The sequence below is a fragment of the Martes martes genome, assembly GCF_963455335.1.
Source record: "Martes martes genome assembly, chromosome: 4".
Taxonomy (NCBI): domain Eukaryota; kingdom Metazoa; phylum Chordata; class Mammalia; order Carnivora; family Mustelidae; genus Martes; species Martes martes.
Window position 1 is genome coordinate 183,051,159 of NC_137891.1, and position 17,555 is coordinate 183,068,713.

At 57.0% G+C, this 17,555-nt stretch overlaps 1 protein-coding gene across 3 annotated transcripts; it reads left to right on the forward strand.

Annotated features, from left to right (window-relative positions):
- The first annotated feature begins 12,052 nt into the window (after window positions 1-12,052).
- Window positions 12,053-17,531, forward strand: MAD2L2 (mitotic arrest deficient 2 like 2). Of its 3 annotated transcripts, XM_080802853.1 has the most exons (9): window positions 12,053-12,177; window positions 12,571-12,622; window positions 12,707-12,825; window positions 14,297-14,368; window positions 14,916-15,016; window positions 15,867-15,961; window positions 16,287-16,360; window positions 16,837-16,929; window positions 17,188-17,531. In XM_080802853.1, exons 2-9 carry the CDS (start codon window positions 12,583-12,585, stop codon window positions 17,227-17,229), a joined length of 636 nt encoding a protein of 211 aa, XP_080658979.1. In that variant the 5' UTR covers window positions 12,053-12,177; window positions 12,571-12,582; the 3' UTR covers window positions 17,230-17,531. The 3 variants fall into 3 exon arrangements, with proteins under 3 accessions (XP_080658979.1, XP_080658981.1, XP_080658980.1); XM_080802855.1 differs by lacking the exon at window positions 15,867-15,961; XM_080802854.1 differs by lacking the exon at window positions 14,297-14,368.
- Window positions 17,532-17,555: the final 24 nt, after the last annotated feature.

The following is a 17,555-nucleotide window of genomic DNA, read 5'->3' on the forward strand; positions in this document are numbered from 1 at the left end:
TCCAGTGATGCCCTCAGGGGTTTCCCAGCCCGATAGGAGAGTTCCAGATCCAGCCTTGGAAGTTCCCAGAACATGGGGGAAAACATATCCTTTGCTGGAGGGAGTTTTTAGTCTACGGGCAGAGACACAGTCCCCTGTGCTCCAGGCGTCCCCACTCTGACCAGGTGGAGAGGCCGCAGGTCTAATGGGAGAGCAAGGCCTTAGGGGCCCCTGGGCGGTTCAGTTGGTTAAGCGACTGCCTTCAGCGCAGGTCATGATCCTGGAATCCTGGGACGGAGTCCCCCACCAGGATCCCCGCTCCGCGTGGAGTCTGCTTCTCCCTCTGACCCTACCCCTTCTCATGCGCGCTCTCTCTCTCTCATTCTGTTTCTCAAATAAATAAAATCTTAAAAAAAAAAAAAAGACAGACCAAGGCCCAGACATAACTAGCACTGATTCAAACACAGATGGCGACACAAATCCATGAAGTGGAGCTATGGGAGGGGCCCATGGAGTGGAGCGGGAAGAGCTGTGTGACCTTGGGCAAGTCAACGAACCTCTCTGAGCCTCAGTTTCTTCTCCTGTAAAATGCCAGGCCTTGTAAGGAGGAGGAGACATAAAGGTATATAAAGTAGCAGTCCCCAGTAAGGGCGAAATAAGCAACAGCCCTGGTTTTCACAGGGAAAGGGAAAGAGGGAGTGGGTGGCCAGTGGAGGCGGGGGAGTGGGGTTGGTCCAGGAAGCATTTGTGCATCTGTGCCTGTGTGTGTAGGGGGGCAAGCGCAGGTGGCCATGTCCTCAGTCCTCAGTGGGGTGATCGATGGTTTCCGTGGGGTGGGGCAGGACAGGCCCCCGCCTGCCTGGACAGGACCATTGTCTTGGTAAATGAGGTTTGGCTTCCCCACAGGGGCGGCCCCATCTGCTTACATTGTTTCCAAACCTAACCTTGGGAATTGGCAACCCCCCTAAGGCTTCACACCTCAAAAAACCTACACAGGGGTGTTGAGTTGGGAGGCTGAGGAGCCCCCCTCCCAGGGGCTCCCAGAGCCAAAATCCTGCTCACCCCCTGAGCCAAAATCCTGCCTCCTGCTACATTATATGTAGCTACCGCTCCGCCCCCCCCCCCCCACCAAGCAATCCCCTGGTCCCCCTCTTCCCCAAACTTCATTATCTTGGTACCCAGACAATTTAACACCACTTTGCTGTCTGGGCAGACCCACCACTTAATCATCAAGTGACAAAATGCTTGCTGTTGGCTCTGGCAGAGGCCAGCATGGAGTGGGAAGACACCTGGTGTCAGGCAGGCCTGGGGATGAATCCTGGCTCCAGCACTTTATAGCTGGGTGACCCTGGGCAAGGCAATTAACCTTTCTGGGCTTCAGTCCCACATGTGAAAGAGGAATGTGCTGCTTGAGCATCCTATATGGGCCATGTACTAATCAGGGCCCAGAGCTTTATGCCCATTATCTAATTCAGCCCTTTGAAGTGGACGAAAAGGACTCGGTATCAGGGCAAAGCTTTGTGGGACTTGCCCAAGGTCACCCGGTAGAGAAAGTGGTAGAGCTGGGACTTGAACTCACGGTTATCTGACTCCAAAGGCAGGGTCTTTGGCCACTCTTCATGCTACCCTCAGGGACCCACACCAGTTTGGGTGCTGGGACTCTCAAGGATGGTGCATGTGGGGGGCCGTAAGCCAGAGCCTGGCATAGAGAGAGCCTCAAAAAAACGTGTACTTTCTGCAAGGACTCCATCTCAACAGGTCTGGATTCCAGCAGAGGCCTTGTCCCCCCCACCCATCCGGCGATGTGTACCAGATGGTCAGTGCCAGACCATGGTGTTGTGGTACGGAGAGCGGCCAAAGCTGGGACCTGGCGGGGGTGAGGGGCAGGGCCTCTAGCAGCAAAGGTTCAGCTGCCCTCCCACGTCCTTCCTGGAGAAGGCCTGTGCTCTGGTGGCCAAACGGCCTGCTCAAGAGGAAAGGCTGGCCGAAGACGGGCAGAGGGGCTGGGGCAGCAAGGGTGGCAGGTGTCACCTGGAAAGGACAGACTAGGGATGCTCGTATGTCACCCACCCTTGGGAATATGCCCAGAACCCCTCTCTGGAGGGAGCTCCTGTTCTCCCCAGGCTGTAGAATCAGGGAGGCCAGCATGCAAATCCCGGCTCCCCCACATTCCTGCCTGAACCCAGTAGAGCAACTCCCTCCAGGTCAAATGGTGAGGAGGCCAACAGCAGGGATTCAAACCCATTCTGTGGGACTTGGGCGATCACTTCCCTGTCTATAACCAGGCACCAAAATCATCCTCATCTTCCAGAAGTATGAAGAGCCCCTGGTGCCACAGGGATTTTTCCCAGGTGGCTCGTTCCCCCGCCAACCTTCCCGGCTATGGTCTTTTGCTCCAGGGCCAACCCTGGATAACCTGTGGCTTGCAATTCTCAGTTCACTCCTAACCCTGTGACCAGCGTTCCAGCTGACCGAACACGTGTACCTAGGGCACCTACTCTGTGTACTGGGACCACAAACGAAATAAGACCCAGCCCTGCCCCAGGGAAGGGCAGACCCCAAGAGAGACAGGGAGGCAAGTGGGGAGCAGGAGGGCTTCCCAGGAGAAGGGACAGCTAACCTTGGCCTGCAAGGAGGGCAGCCTTCGACTGAACGCAGGGCAGGGGAGACATTCCAGATGGAGGGAAGAGCCCCAGCAAAAGCTCAGAGGAAGTCAGCGTGGAGATGCTCAGCCCTCCTCAGCGGCTGAAACCCAAGATGCAAATGAGAGTATTGTGGGAGGCAGGTAGAGTCCTTAACTGAGTGCAACAGGGAGCATTTGCAGGATTTAGGGCTGGGGAGAGGGGGTGGATTGAGCAGTGAGGAGGACGCAGAGAAAGTGGGTGAGGGGCAAGGAGGCTCGGAGGAGATTTCTGCGGGATTGCAGGGGCTGCTGAGCGGGCTTTCCTGAGGAAGGCTATGGCCAGAGGGGGCAGACATGGCAGGAGGGTCCTGGCTTGCAAAGATGGACCTGTCTGCCACGCAGGAGCGTGGGCAGGAGGCTGGATGCGGTGCGCCTGTGCCCCTAGTCCCAGCCTTGCCTCTCTAAAGAGAAAGACTCAGATTGCCAGCTCTGGCTGGGGCTGAAAACCAGCACTTAGCCAAGGAAGCCTAGAACTTGCTGGCTGAGAGAAGGTTTCCCTCTGCTGAAGTGACCCTCGTGAAGCCACTTGGCCCTTGTCCCTGCTGGACTCCTGGGGGGGGGGGAGGCATTGGGTGTGTGTCACCTGTTAGGAGGACAGGGATGCTTTAATGGTCAGAGGCTCTGGGCAATTACACAGCAGGTCCAGGATACAGCAAGACAATGCCCTCAGAGGAAAGGAAATGGCTTGTGAGCTAGGGCCATTAAAAAAGAAATCCGTGCAAGGCAGAGGTTCAGAATTGGGAATGAGTCACACAGATACCTTATGATGAATGACCAGCTGTTGGCAACACTGCCACAGCGACACTCATCTCATTTTGGAAGCAGAGACCCTTTTCACCCTGATTTTTAAACTGATTTTAGGACAGGTGGAGAGGAGGATCGAGAAGAGAGGGCAGTGCCTATGAGAGCGGGAACACTGTAATGGCCCGGGGCTGTAACTGTGACCTCCATGTGGGAGGGGGCCACAGTCCCATTTCTCTGCAGAGTCTCTAAGGCTGGAATTGGTGGTCATTTCCCCCTTGCTGTGGCGCCCCCATTCCCAACCCAGCCAGGGACTGAGGCCTCTCCCAGGACCCCCAAGCAAGCTGGTATACAATCTGCTCTTTTTTACTGTTCCAACACACGTCCCTGTAGGTAGGTACTATTATCCCCGTTTTATGAAGGGGACACTGAGGCTCAGAGACATGCGTTCCTTTGTCCAAGATCACTCCCAGGGCCTCTGTCTCCTGGATCACAGAGGGATGGTGCTGAATCAGCCCCAGGACACTTCGGTGTGCCACACAGGCCGGGAGGAGGGCAGCGTGGAGAAGTGTGCCGGGCAGGAGACCAGAGGGAGGCCAAGGCCAAGGAAACACCCAGTGGAGGAAAGCAAGAAGACTTGGCGGGAAACCCAAGAGCCCTCTGGTCTCAAACCTGGACTCCTGGCTCCCGCGGGCGGCTGAGACCCAGGTGCGCGAACAGAGAAAAGCCAGTGGGCAGGAAGCGGCCCTGAGCCCGGGCTGTCGGGGTTGCTACCGCGCGGAACCCGCCCAGGCGCGGGGCCACCAGCAGTACCGGTAGGGGCGCACCCAGAACCTCCTCTCCCAGAAACACTTTAGCCGCCCCCCAGCCCGTCCCGGCAGCCTCGAAAGGGCCAGGAGGACACACCTGCCAGCTCTGTCCGGGGCGCAGGGAGTCTTCGAAGCTTCTTTGAACGGTGGTGGACTCCCCAGTCTACTCTCCGGCCTTGGAGACCACCCAGAGACTCAGAGACAGAGAGACAAAGAGAGACGCGGTCCCAGAGGGAGAAAGCGAGGAGGAGAGCGGGCGAACGCCGCGACCCAGAGAGGGCGGCGAGGGCGCGCGCAATGCAGAGCGTCAGAGCTTAGAAAAGTGAGCGTCCGGCGGGAAGGTGGGCTGGAGCGGAGAACCGGGAGCTGAGCCTGGAGCTCAGCCGAGACGCGGCGAGGAGCGGAGGCGGCGGACACTCGGACCGACGGCTCCGAAGGCGGGGCGGGTAGGGCAGAAAGCGGGATCCTCACCTCTGGCCACAGACCACCGCGCGCCCCGCCCCTAAGCGCACCAGGTAGCCCACCTTTGTCCCGGCCCGCTACCAGGTGAGGCGGGAGGGCGGGGTCAGGGGCGGGCCTAAGGCCAGGCCTTACCTGTCCGGCCGGCGGGGCGGGGGCCTAGGGGCGCGGGGCCGAGCGCCTGCGGGAGCCGAGCGCAGCGGAGGGCCAAGCCGCGAAGCGTGGACGGCACCGAGAGGTGCGCGGGCGGCGGGAGGATATGCCCAGGCTGAGTGGGGCTGGAGGAAAGGAGAGGGGGCGGGCGCGCGGGAAGGGGGCGGGCGCGCGGAGAGGGGTGCGGGGGAGGGGCGGCTGGAGCGGGCAAGGCTAGCCCCCTGCTGAGGGGCAGCCCCGGGCCGGGCCGGGTCCCGCGCGCTCCCGGCCAGCGCGCCCTCGCCAGCTGCGCTCGGCATTCGGGGCCCGCTCCCCAGAGGCCTAGCCGCCGCCGCCGCCGCGAGGGCGCGGGGCAGACAAAGGAGGCAGACAAAGGCGGGCGCAGTCGGGCGGCCGTGCGGGCACCGGGCGAGGCGGGCCCACTCCTCCCGGTGCGTAAGAGCCGCCTCGGCGCTGCCCGGAGCGCGTGGGACGGGCGGGGCGCGGGCAGCGGTGGCGCATCTGGAACGGCCCCGCCGGGAGCGGGCGACAAAGGGTCGCGGCAGGGGGTCCCTGGCGGACCCCAACAATGGATCGGAGCTGTGCGCTCAGCTGCGGCCGCGTCTGGCTGGGCAGGGGCCGGCCAGTCCCCAAAAGGATTATTCCGCCCGGGCTGTCAAATGGGACAGAAGAAATGCCCGGTGCAAGGAAGGCGGGACGGGGCACCGCAGGGCCTTTGTAGCCTCGGAAAGTGCGCGGAGCGGGGGGCGGGGTTCTGGGAGAGGTGGCTCTTCAATGTGGGGTATAGGGGGATCTTCAGACGTTACCAGGTGAGAATCCCGGGCGTGACGGCTGCACTGTGTGCCCCCCACCCCCCGCCCCGGGAGGGAAGGTAGAAATACAATTCTACCCAGCACACACACACACACACACACACACACACACACACACACACACAGTCTTCCTCTAGCCACGCCCTGTCCAAAGTGCTTCTGATGCTCCCCAGCTCAGCCCAGCCGGGACAAAGCCAGCCCCAGAGGCGGCTCATCCATCACCGCGCGGGGCGCCGCGTCCCGACGACCCTGGGAGTCCGGGAATGCTGTGTTATGAGTCCCGTGGCCCCCATAACTCACGGCGGGGTCAGTGGGGCCACAAGCACGGCGAGGATCAAAGAGCAGTGGGGCGGGACTCCGGCGCGCAAGAAGAGGCAGCCTTGCCTGGCGCCGGGAGCTCGCCCAATGGCTTCCTTTTCGACTGTTTTCCTCCTCCTCCAGAATGTGGCAGTTACGGCTCAGAGGTTTAGGAGCTCCTTTCTGTGGTCAGGCCAGATGCCTGGGCTTATCTGCGGAGGCCATTCCTGGTCACCTTGGGCAAGGCGCCTAACCTCTCTGAGCTCATCATCATCTCTAACTCTTAGAGTTCAAGGATTAAGTGCGATGACCTTTGTAAGGAAACAATGTTGCTAAGATCCTGGCCTCATGGGGAAATGCTCTGGAAAAATTAAGTGCTCTTATTGTAATATAATCAGCCCGATGGGCGCCAGGATGGACTGGGTTCTAGGCAGGGAGGAGCCATGACCTGATAGGCTTTAACCAGTTCACTCCAGTTCCTAAAGTTGGGAGTAGACTGCAAGAGGGCAAGGACAAAAGTGGGCAGACAGTGAGGAACTGTCGCTGGGAAGAGGTGATGGGGGCTGGGATGGGAGGGGGCTCTGTGGGCGTGATTCTCCTTTTCAGGAATGAAACTGTGGTGGGTATCCCCAGGACTGTGGTTCAAAGGCTGCTCCTCTGGCTGTTCACCAATGGGGTGATCTTCTGCCATGCGCTCTGTCCTCTGGGTTGTCCCAGAGTGGTGCACTGGGAGACAGATGTTAGAAGAGGCCTGGACTCCTATCCCATTGTGGTTATGGTGACTTTGAGCCTCAGTTTCCCCAGAGTTGTATGGCCGAAGTGGAAACCACTCAAATATCCATTGGCTGATGAGTGGATGAAGAAAATCTGCGGCTGGGCGGGGAGGAGGGTTCATACAATGGAATATTATTAGGCCATAAAAAGGAATGAAATACATGCCACTATGTGGATGAATCCTGCAAACGTTATGGAAGTGAAACAAGCCAGATATAAAAGGCCGCCTTTTGTAGGATTTATATGAAATGTTCAAAATAGGCAAGCCCATTGAGACAGAAAGTAGTCTAGGGGTTGCCTGGGGCTGGCTGAAGGGGAGATGGGGGTGGGGGTTGACTGCTACTGTGTGTGTGGGTTTTTCTTTATGGAGGGATGAAAATGTTCTGGAATTAGTGCTGATTGCTGTACAACTTACCAAAACCCACTAAATTGCATATTATTTATTTCTTCGTCAGAGAGAGAGAGAGAGAATGAGCGCAGAAGCAGGGGGAGTGGAAGACAGAGGCAGAGGGAGAAGCAGGCTCCCCACTGAACCGGGAGCCTGATGCGGGGCTCGATCCCAGAACCCTGGGATCATGATCTGAGCCGAAGGCAGATGCTTAACCGACTGAGCCACCCAGGCATCCCTAAATTGCATACTTTAAAGGGAGAACTAAATGGTTTGTGAAATACATCTCAGTAAAGCGGTTATTTTTTTAAAAAGTGGCAGTTGAGCTGGATCAAGGGTTCTTAACCTGTGGTCTGGGATGACTTCAGAGGGCCCAGGAATCCCTGAACTTGCAGTACAGAAGACATTTTGTGTCTCTGGGTGGAGGTTCTAAGTCTAAGAAGAGATTATTTTAAGGTCCTCCTGACGAACAAGGGGTCAATGATGCTGGGGAGTCAGCAAAACACCAGGGAGGGGATGGCAGGTGTGGACTCTGCCCTGGCCGAGGTGCTGGAAGCCCCCAGTGTCGCGGGCCTAAGGTCAGGGCCCCGGCTTGGGTCTGAGGTCAGCAGAGGATCTGGGGAACTATGTTGGTGAGGCCTCATCTCAGAAGGCCAGATCGGGGAGGGGAGGAGCTGAGTGTGGGTCACAGTCCCTTGTCTTCAGGCATCTTGGCCATGGGGATGCATGTCCTCCCGTAAGGCAACTTGGGGGCTGCCTTTTTGGAAATGGGGAAGGAGATGCAGCCGAGGGTGTTTTAGATCGGGTTCTGAAAAGCATGGTGGCTGGTTACAGAGTGCTTGCTCTAGGGGCTTGGATAGTGCATGTAGATCTTTTTTTTTTTTTTTTAAGATTTTATTTATTTATTTGACAGAAATCACAAGTAGGCAGAGAAGCAGGCAGAGAGAGAGGGGGGAGCAGACTCCCCGCTGAGCAGAGAGCCCACTGTGGGGCTCGATCCCAGGACCCTGAGATCATGACCTGAGCAGAGGCTTTAACCCACTGAGCCACCCAGGCTCCCCAGTGCGGGTAGATCTTAATCTTATTGTCATAACAGCACCAATCTGGTATGGGCCAGACATTGTGGACTTCACATTTTTACAAACATCTCACTTGTTTTCTGCCACACACACACCCCCAGCTCTATGGAAAGGTGCTACCATTACCTCATTTTACAGATGAGGAACCTGCGATTGAGAGGGAAGGGCCTCACAGCTGGCTAAGGACCAGTGGTAGGGAGGGGGAGCAGTGCGTTAGGCCCAGGAGCAGCCTGGTGGGTGCAGGAAGGGGGCACATAGTGGCCCCCCAGCTCTTGCTTCATTTTTGAAAGCCTCTCTTCCCTGCACGTGGCGACCCGTAGTGCAGGCATGGAAACCCCGGGTTTGTTCTCATCCAGAATAAGTTGGGGTTCAAGTGGGGCAAGTGGTAATGAGTCAGTGTACACCATGACTTCCTTTCTCCTGTCTTATTAATTCATTTGCATGTCCTCACTGAGAACCTGGGTATGGCCAGGCCCTGGATTAGGTGCTGGACCAAAAGAATGAACAGGGCTGGGTCTCTGCTCAGAGGGTGTTCTTTTTATTTTTATTTATATGACAGAGAGAGAGATCACAAGTAGGCAGAGCAGCAGGCAGAGACAGAGGAGAAGCAGGCTCCCCGCTGAGCAGAGAGCCCGATGCGGTGGCTCGATCCTAGGACCCTGAGATCATGACCTGAACAGAAGGCAGAAGCTTAATCCACTGAGCCACCCAGGCGCCCCTCAGGAGGTGTTCTAACTGGAATGGTCCTTGAGCAACCGGGGACCAGTGGGATTGTCACCAGACTATATGTGGCTGACTCTCTGTGACTGCCCCCCGCAGCCCCCTCCTGTGTTTGGCATTTTAGGAATCTTAGGCAGGGATGGGACGAATGTTGAGTCCTGAATGTTGAGTCTCACAATCAGTCTGGGAGGACTTTGGAAGCATCTCAGGGGTCTGGACACTCCAGTGCCCATTGTTTTACCCAGTTCACTCGTTGCATGTCTGTTCAGGGGGACCCCAGGAATCTTCCTTTGCCCCTGAAGGCCTTGGTCGTTGCAAGACTTTGTTACATCTTGCCTTCTCTTGGTTTCAATTTCAATGTCTCTTGAGAGTCATTTTCTTTCTGTCCTCATTGCAGACCCTCAGGGACCTGCTCCAGTTGGCAAATAAGCTCTCTCCTCCTAAACACCAATCCTTTCCTCCCAGATGCCCTCCTACATATTGTCATTATGATGAAAAATATGCAAATAACTTTGAAAAACAGTCTCCCAGCAAATGGGTATTCAAAAATGTAATAAATTAACCCCATAATGTAATCTGGGTCCCAAGACTATCCATCACACTGATGTGCTTAAGATCTAGAAAGCCAGATGCCGCAGAGCCCTATGGATAAAATTGACAGATGAGTCCTCCTAGAGCTCTCCCTTAGCCCCCCACCCCTCTCCAGCTTCTTGGCCCCCACGGAACCCAAGGCCGTCAGGGGTTTAGGGAACATCTGTCCAGCCTGTTCAGGCCTTTTTGGGGTTAAGGGGCAGATTAGTTTGAACTGTTCCTCATCTGTCTCCCAGCCTGCCTTCCTCTGCTTCTGGCTGGCTTTGAATCCAAAGCCCCAAACGTAGGCATTTTGTCCATGGGTTTCTAGGAGGTGCCCCGGAGTCAAACAGAGGCTGTTGGGACCTTACTTTCTGTGTCTGAAAGATGCTGAGTGTTGGGTCGTATGTCCGCCAAGGTTTCTTTGACGTGCTTTAGCTCCGTGGGTCAGGAGACCGACAGGTGGTTTGCACTGTGTCTTCTCAGGGCAGGGGGCTAAGGCTGGGGACCTGGCATGAGTTCCCACGTTGCTCACACTGTACCCTGAAGCCATCCCACAGGAGTAGCTGGACTCTGAATTTCCCACCCCAGATCCAATCCTAAGAAACAATTTACAAGGAATTGCCCCTGGACCCCCCACCCCGCCCCCGCAAGACTGCCACTTCCTGTCGCTAGTGAGAAAAGCTGCTTGAACAGCCCCAGAGAGGGACAAAGAAGGACCTCTGTCTCCAGTACTAAAGTATCCAAGATGATTAAATCTCAAGGAGGCAGGGGACACTGTTTACAAGCCCAAAATGGGCTGCCAGGTGTATCAATTTTTTTTTTTTTTTTAGATTTTATTTATTTGACAGGGAGATCGCAAGTAGGCAGAGAGGTAGGCAGAGAGAGGAGGAAGCAGACTCCCCGCTGAGCAGAGAGCCCAATGCGGGCTCGATCCCAGGACCCTGGGATCATGACCTGAGCCGAAGGCAGAGGCTTTAACCCACTGAGCCACCCAGGTGCCCCAGGTGTATCAATTCTTGAAATAATTCATCTATCACTTTGGGGTAAGCATGGAAATTGTATGAAATGCAGATTTTCCTTGGGAACAGCCCAGACTGCTATGGCCATCCCCATACTTTTGGGGGCATCCGGGCGCCTGGGGGAACTTGTTAAAGGGCCAATACCCCAGTTTGCGCCCAGACTGGTCCAGTAGGTCAGGGAACCCTGGGTTCCAGGTGTTAAATGGGCTCCCCAGGGATTCTGATGCAGATTTCCTAGGACTGCTTCTGAGAAATGCTTTGCTGGTATTCCTGGCTTAATGGACCAGGTTACTTATCCTCTCCTCTGCCTTCACCCCAGAAGTGGGCAAATGCAGGTTTGAAGGCATCCGGAGTGAAAAGGAGTACAGGTTTCCAATACTGAACTGTAACCGATAAACATTGCTGGCAAGATCTGTGTACCCACAGGTGGGCATGACTCTTGACAAGCTCTTATGTCCCCGGAGGTCAGGGACAAGCTCCCCAGGCTTGTGGTCACGCTTCTCTGACCTTAGTTTTCCCACCTGTAAGATAAAGCGGCTGAAAATGAGTTGAGGCTCTGGAGTCAGATTAGAAGTCGGAACTGGGTTTGTTTACCGGCTGTGTGATTTTGTCAAATTAGGGAACATCTCTGAGCCTGTTTACCATCTATGAAGTGGGGCTAGGAAATGGGTGCTTGGCTCTGAGGGTTAATGAGGGAATTAAAGAAATCAGTGCTTCACAGATAAATGTTCAATCCGTATTAGTGACGATTGACATTACTATTATTATATCCCAGGGGCCTCTCAGCCCTTCCAGAGTCCGTGTCTCTAGGGGATTCCAAAACTGTAAAGTGTTTGTGGCCGAGGACAACTCCACCTATCCTCTCCCTCAAAAGATGTGTGATTCGGGCAGGTTACTTCACCCTTCTGAACCTCGTTTGGCTCATCTGTAAAGTGGGGACAATCATAGTACTTGTGCCGCGGACTTGGTGTGAGGATTTAGTGAGATAATCCGCTGGCACACTTAGCCCCGGGCCTCGCACAGGGCTGGCGCCCTATAAAGGGCAGCTACCCCTATGATGCTTGGGCCCGGGAGGTTTTATCTCCTTGGGAGGTAAACCCAGGCTGCATTTAGTTTCCGGGTGGGGGCGGGACTGGGACTCCCTGGTCCACCCTGTCTTCCGCTGTCCCCGCCCCCGGAGCCGGCGGATTCGCTTTCGGTTGGGCAGCTGAGGTCCGGGGATGGTGACTCTGGAGCTAGCAGTAGATGTCGCTGTCTTAGTCCCCCGCTGTGCCCTCCACCTGGTTCTCACCAGCACCACCTATCCGCCCCCTCTCAGAGCTTCCCAAAGAGAGAAAGATGGCCTAGGGAGCAAAATGCTTAGCGATCTGCAAAGCTGTCTTTTCTCGCGCCCACCCCAAACAGAAGGGAGGCGGCGCGACCGGGGGACCTTGGCGCCAAGGCCGGCCCCGCCCCTCCTAGGCCCCGCCCCTCCTAGGCCCCGCCCCCGACCGCTCCTCCCTCCCGCCCCCACGGTTGGCTGCGCGGGAAAGTGGGCGTGGCCGGAGGCGGTCACTAGGACCTGCCCGAGCGCCGAGCGGACGTCACGGAGCTGCTTCCAGGCCGCTGGTTGAGCCCGAGGCGCGAGTGGTCGGGTCGCTGGTTTCCCGCGCCGGGCCCGGGCCCGCAGCCGGGCCCCGAAGCCGGAACCGGTACCGGGGAAGGGGAGGGGCGGGGGCGGGGCTCCCTCGGGAGAGGTTTCCGGCCAGGCAGAGCCTGGGGAGTCTTATTCCAGCCTAGTTTCGCTCTCCGCGCGTCCCATTTTGCGCTCGCGGGCCTGCGCAACCCGCCGTTCCCTCTGTGGCCATGCGCCCAGCTCTGGCCTTTTCTGCCCACCGAGGCAGCAGGGCGATCGGGCGCAGCTGATGTCCCCGAGCTGGGACGCCAGCGTGGGGGGAGGGTCCATTCTAGCGGCCCTGATTTTGTGTGAAGGGGGAGCGCCCTGCCCCAGTCCCCCCAGATGGAGGGGAGGGGCGGTGGAGGCCGGCGGACCCTGCGGCTCCCTGCCCCTTGGAACTAGCCCCCACTCCTGCCGCACTCCCTAGGTGGCGGTAAGGATGACCACGCTCACGCGCCAGGACCTCAACTTTGGTCAAGGTAGGGAGGCGGGGCCTGTGGACTCGGGGTGGGGGGCGAGGGAGGGCGGGCTTTCCCAGCTCACCGGCTTCTGTCCCCTGGCAGTGGTGGCCGACGTGCTCTGCGAGTTCCTGGAGGTAGCTGTGCACCTCATCCTCTACGTGCGCGAGGTCTACCCGGTGGGTATCTTCCAGAAGCGTAAGAAGTACAACGTGCCTGTCCAGGTGAGCGTCCTCCTCCCGTCCCCCCGCCTCCGCCCCGCATCGGGGCAGGGGCCACTGGGTCACCACAGGGTGGGTAGAGGGTGGATTTTTTTTTTTTAAAGATTTTATTTATTTATTTGTCAGAGAGATTGAGAGAGTGAGCACAAGCACAGGGAGCAGCAGGCCGAGGGAGAAGCAGGCTCCCTGCTGAGCAAGGAACAAGGAGCCCGGTGTGGGACTCTATCACAGGATCCTGGGGTCATTACCTGAGCCAAAGGCAGATGCTTAACCACTTAACCAACTGAGCCACCCAGGCGTCCCTGGAGGGTGGATTTTTGAACTATCCTCTGCTCACAGGCTCAGGCCCCTTCCCCCACCACACTCACCAGCAGGCTGGCCTTGCCTTCTTTTTTTTTTTGAAGATTTTATTTTATTTATTTGGCAGAGAGAGAGATCACAAGAGCAGAGCAGCAGGCAGAGAGGGGTCGGGAAGCAGGCTCCCTGCTGCCAAGCCCCATGCGGGGCTCGATCCCAGGACCCTGAGACCATGACCTGAGCCAAAGACAGAGGTTTAACCCACTGAACCACCCAGATGCCCCTGGCCTTGCCTTCTAGTTCCCAGTTGATAGGCTGACAGCCTCTCACTCCTACTGCAGTAACTTTCTTTTTCGTCCCCTCTGAACTTGGAGTTCCCCTTGCCTGAAGTTAGGGACCAGGCCCTGGGATCAGAATTGCCCCTGGGGCATGGTTGTATTTAAAAGAGCTCCTGAGGTTGATGAATGAATGGTTGCTTTGGGGAGGTGATTCCTAGAAATCTCAGGTGCTTTCCTTTGGCCTTCATTGTAGTGGGTTCTCAGGTCCAAAAAGCAGACAAAGCAGTAAGTATGTGCTCCCCTCTCCCCACTCTAGAAGTGCTGGCCCCTTAGAAGGCACTTAGTAAACGTTAAATAAATGGATGAGCCGATACTGGAAGGTGGTGGAGGCTTGAAGGATGTACAATGAAAACAGAATAGCATTTATTGGGCACCTGCTGTGTACTGGATGCTTATCCACTCTTCACTTTGTCTTTATGAGATCTTGTACAGATGAAGTAAGTCAAGCTCAGAGAAACTAAGTGATTTACCTGAGGCCACATAGCTCTTAGTTCCAGATTCTCAATTTTTTGAAAGCTGATTAAATTTTTCGATTTCATGGGAAAAATGCTTGTATGCCCAAATACACACAATTTAGGGACTTCTCAGCCCCTGGAGGAGCCCACGGACCCATTAGAAACCCCCAATGCTATATTGAGTGCTGATGTTGGGACTGAATTCTTCTAACTTCTCCCTCTCTCTGGATAATTCACAGTTCTTAGCCCCATGATGGGAAGTCAGTGTCTTGGGTGCGGAGCCCTAGGGAGCTGCCGGCCTCTCTCCCTGGGCTCCTGGAGGGGTGTTGGGTGGTTTCCTGTTGGTGCTTCGGGCCTCACGAGCCATCATGGGGTTGTGCGTAGATGTCCTGCCACCCGGAGCTGAACCAGTATATCCAGGACACCTTGCACTGTGTCAAGCCACTCCTGGAGAAGGTGAGGGTACTGAGTCCCCCAGCCCACCTCTACCCCCAGTCTGTTCCTCCAGTGCTCCAGGATGGGGTGATGCTAGGACCGTGCAGGGTCCCCATGACTCCACACCCTAAAGCCTGTCTCCTGTACCCTGGAGACCACCCCTGCCCAGGGACAGATGTTAGGACACATGAGCCACAATCTGTGTGCTGGGGCCTGAGAGCCCTGGTGAGTGGAGTTGGCTGATTGGGGCCTGACTGCCCCAGAGCCCACGTCTGTTTCTCTTTCCACCCCTAAGTTCTGTCTGGGCTTGGCCCCTCAGAGTTTCCTCCTTCTCTCTGAGATGTAGCCCCATTAAGGCCCAGGCATCCTCTCCTGTCTCAGTCTGTACCACTCATGTCAGGCAGTGTGCCTACTTGAACTTTTCAAACCTCATTCTGGGCTCTCAGGGACTCTCAGCCTAGAAGCTGAGCAGGGCTGCGCGTGGGTCCTTCCCATCCTTCCTGGGGCGGGGAGGTGGTGGTAGTGGTGGGTTACCCGGTTCTGGAATAGGGGATTCCTGTCCTTGCAGAATGATGTGGAGAAGGTGGTGGTGGTGATTTTGGACAAAGAGCACCGCCCAGTGGAGAAATTCGTGTTTGAAATCACCCAGCCGCCACTGCTGTCCATCAGGTAAGCTGCTTCTCCCTGGTCTCCCGGAGACTGCTGTGAAGTCTCTAGAAACAGGCCTCACGCTCACCGCTTTAGGCAGCCCCTGAATTCCTTGGCTTGGTCTGCGTGCTCAGGTCCCTCCTTGCCTGCACCAAGCTGCCTCTTTCCTTCCTGCCTTTTAGAACCCCTCTGAGAGCCCACCTCCTCCAGGAAGCTTGGCAAAGAGAGGATTGGCAAGGTGCACCACCCCAAGTCCTGTTAGCAGCTGAGCCACAGCTCAGGGCTCTCTCCATGTAACCTCTATGATGTCCACACCTGGAATATCATAGTGTTGCTGAAGGGCTAGTCCCAACCTGATGTTCCAGATGGATAAGGACCGGAGAGATGACATGAGCTACCCAGGGTCACCCAAATGGTGACAGAGTTAGGACACAGACCCAGTTTTCTGCCTTCCCAGTCAAGTGTCCAGTCTTTAGGCAACCAGAGGCTGGCCTTGGGCAAGGGTGCTAGCTGGTCAGCTGCTGGCTTCCTGGGGCAAGGTGTAGGCTCGGGCAATCCCTCTCCCTTCCTGGCTTGGTGTCCTGGGGTATGAACAGGCTTGGGCTGTGTCCTTGTTCTCAGACTGGGCTGCATATTAGAACGACCTCCTGGGGCTCCCTGGGGCCCATTTGGACTTAGTTTGGGATGGCACTTGACATTGGTTTTCAGATGGTTTTAACCGTGTAGACAAGATAAGTAGCCAGGCCCTTAGAAACCAACACACTCAGAAGCAGAGAGGGGCTCTGGGCCCCCAGGCCTGCTCCCTGGGTTGACTGCCTGCTGGTGGGAGGGGGCGCCAGGGTGATGGGAGACCCTCCTTTTCTCCTGCCAGCTCAGACTCCCTGCTGTCTCATGTGGAGCAGCTGCTCCGAGCCTTCATCCTGAAGATCAGCGTATGTGACGCTGTCCTGGACCACAACCCCCCAGGTGTGCTCACCCCCACGCCCCCGTCCTCAGGCACGGCCAGGGCTCCCTTGGCTTGGTCTGTGTTCTCAGGTCCCTGCTTGGCTGCAGCAAGCTGCCTCTCTTCCTTCCTGCCGTTTAGAACTTCTCTGAGAGTCTACCTCCTCCAGGAAGCTACCCTGATTTCCACCCGCTTCAGGCTCCCTACTGACTGTGTCTTGTCCTGGTCCTTGGTTTCCACTCTTCTCCTCTCCGGGGGGCTGCCGAGCCAGCTGGGGAGGTGGGAAGAGGCTGTGCCCAGTGGCAGGCATGAGGTGGCCCGGCCCTGACCAAACTCTTGCCTCTTTAGGCTGTACCTTCACCGTCTTAGTGCACACGAGAGAAGCTGCCACGCGGAACATGGAGAAGATTCAGGTCATCAAGGTGAGATGAGATGCGCTGGGGAAGGTAGGCAGGAAGACACAGCCAGGAGGCCCTGAAAACTAGAGCAGGCAGGGGTGCCGCTGACAGCGCGCTCATTACCTTGCTTACGGCAGTGCCCAGCAGCTGGTGGCTTTTTGTGGTATGTCAGCTGGGTGGCCACGTGCTTGTCATTGCCCAGCCTGGGCACTCAGCACGGAGAGGAGGGCGGAGCCACGTCCTGGGGCTGCCAGCTCGGTGGCAGTTCTCACTGTCCCCCAGATTCCGAATTGGTGCCTGAGGCCAGTTAAACCACTGGGTTCCCAGCCCAGCTCGGATCTGTAGACTCGCCCTCTCAGGAGCCTAGGCATCTGTCCTGCGGGGAGCTCCCTAGTGATTCTGCTGCTCCCCGAAGTCTGAGGATCCCCAGCTCTGGAGAGGGAGGGGGTCGCGAAGTGAGGGCAGGCCACGGTCTAGCATCCCCCGGTCCCCCACCCTAGGACTTTCCCTGGATCCTGGCAGACGAGCAGGATGTCCACATGCACGACCCCCGGCTGATCCCACTAAAAACCATGACGTCAGACATTTTAAAGGTGAGCCGCATGGGGACCTGGTAAGCTTTATGGAAGGTGTGCTGAGGCCTTGCCAGAGGCTTTTGCATGGCTCAAGGTGCGTGGGAGATGACCAGGAAACGCCTGGTGTCAGGCTCCAAACTGCCTTTCTCTTAACCGGTGGCTGCGCCACACGACCCCAGCCCCTGGCAGAGATCTGTCTGCCCGGGGCTTGTGGGACTTCCTCAGGCGGTGCCCGGGGTGTCCTCCTGACCCTGGCTGTGTACTCCTGTCCACCAGATGCAGCTCTACGTGGAAGAGCGAGCTCATAAAAGCAGCTGAGGGTGTGCCTGCCCCCACCGTGGACGCTCCCACCGCTGGACACCGGGGGCCCCGGACTAGGGCAGTGCTGTAGGGCCCCCCAGATTCCAAGTGCTCTTATTGCCTTTGTGTACGGACCGCCCACCCTCCAGCACGGCGCTGCTCAGGGCTGCTTGCCTTCATGGAGAAACTCTCCCCGGGAAGGCAGGGAAGGATGCTCGGACTGTGATTTCTGATCTTAGCCTCCTGGGATTTGGCCGGCCAACACTGTCTGTCTCAAATACTGTGCTGTGAGTTGTTTCAATAAAGGGCCCCAAGGGCTGAGCTGGGCCGTCACTACCTGGAGT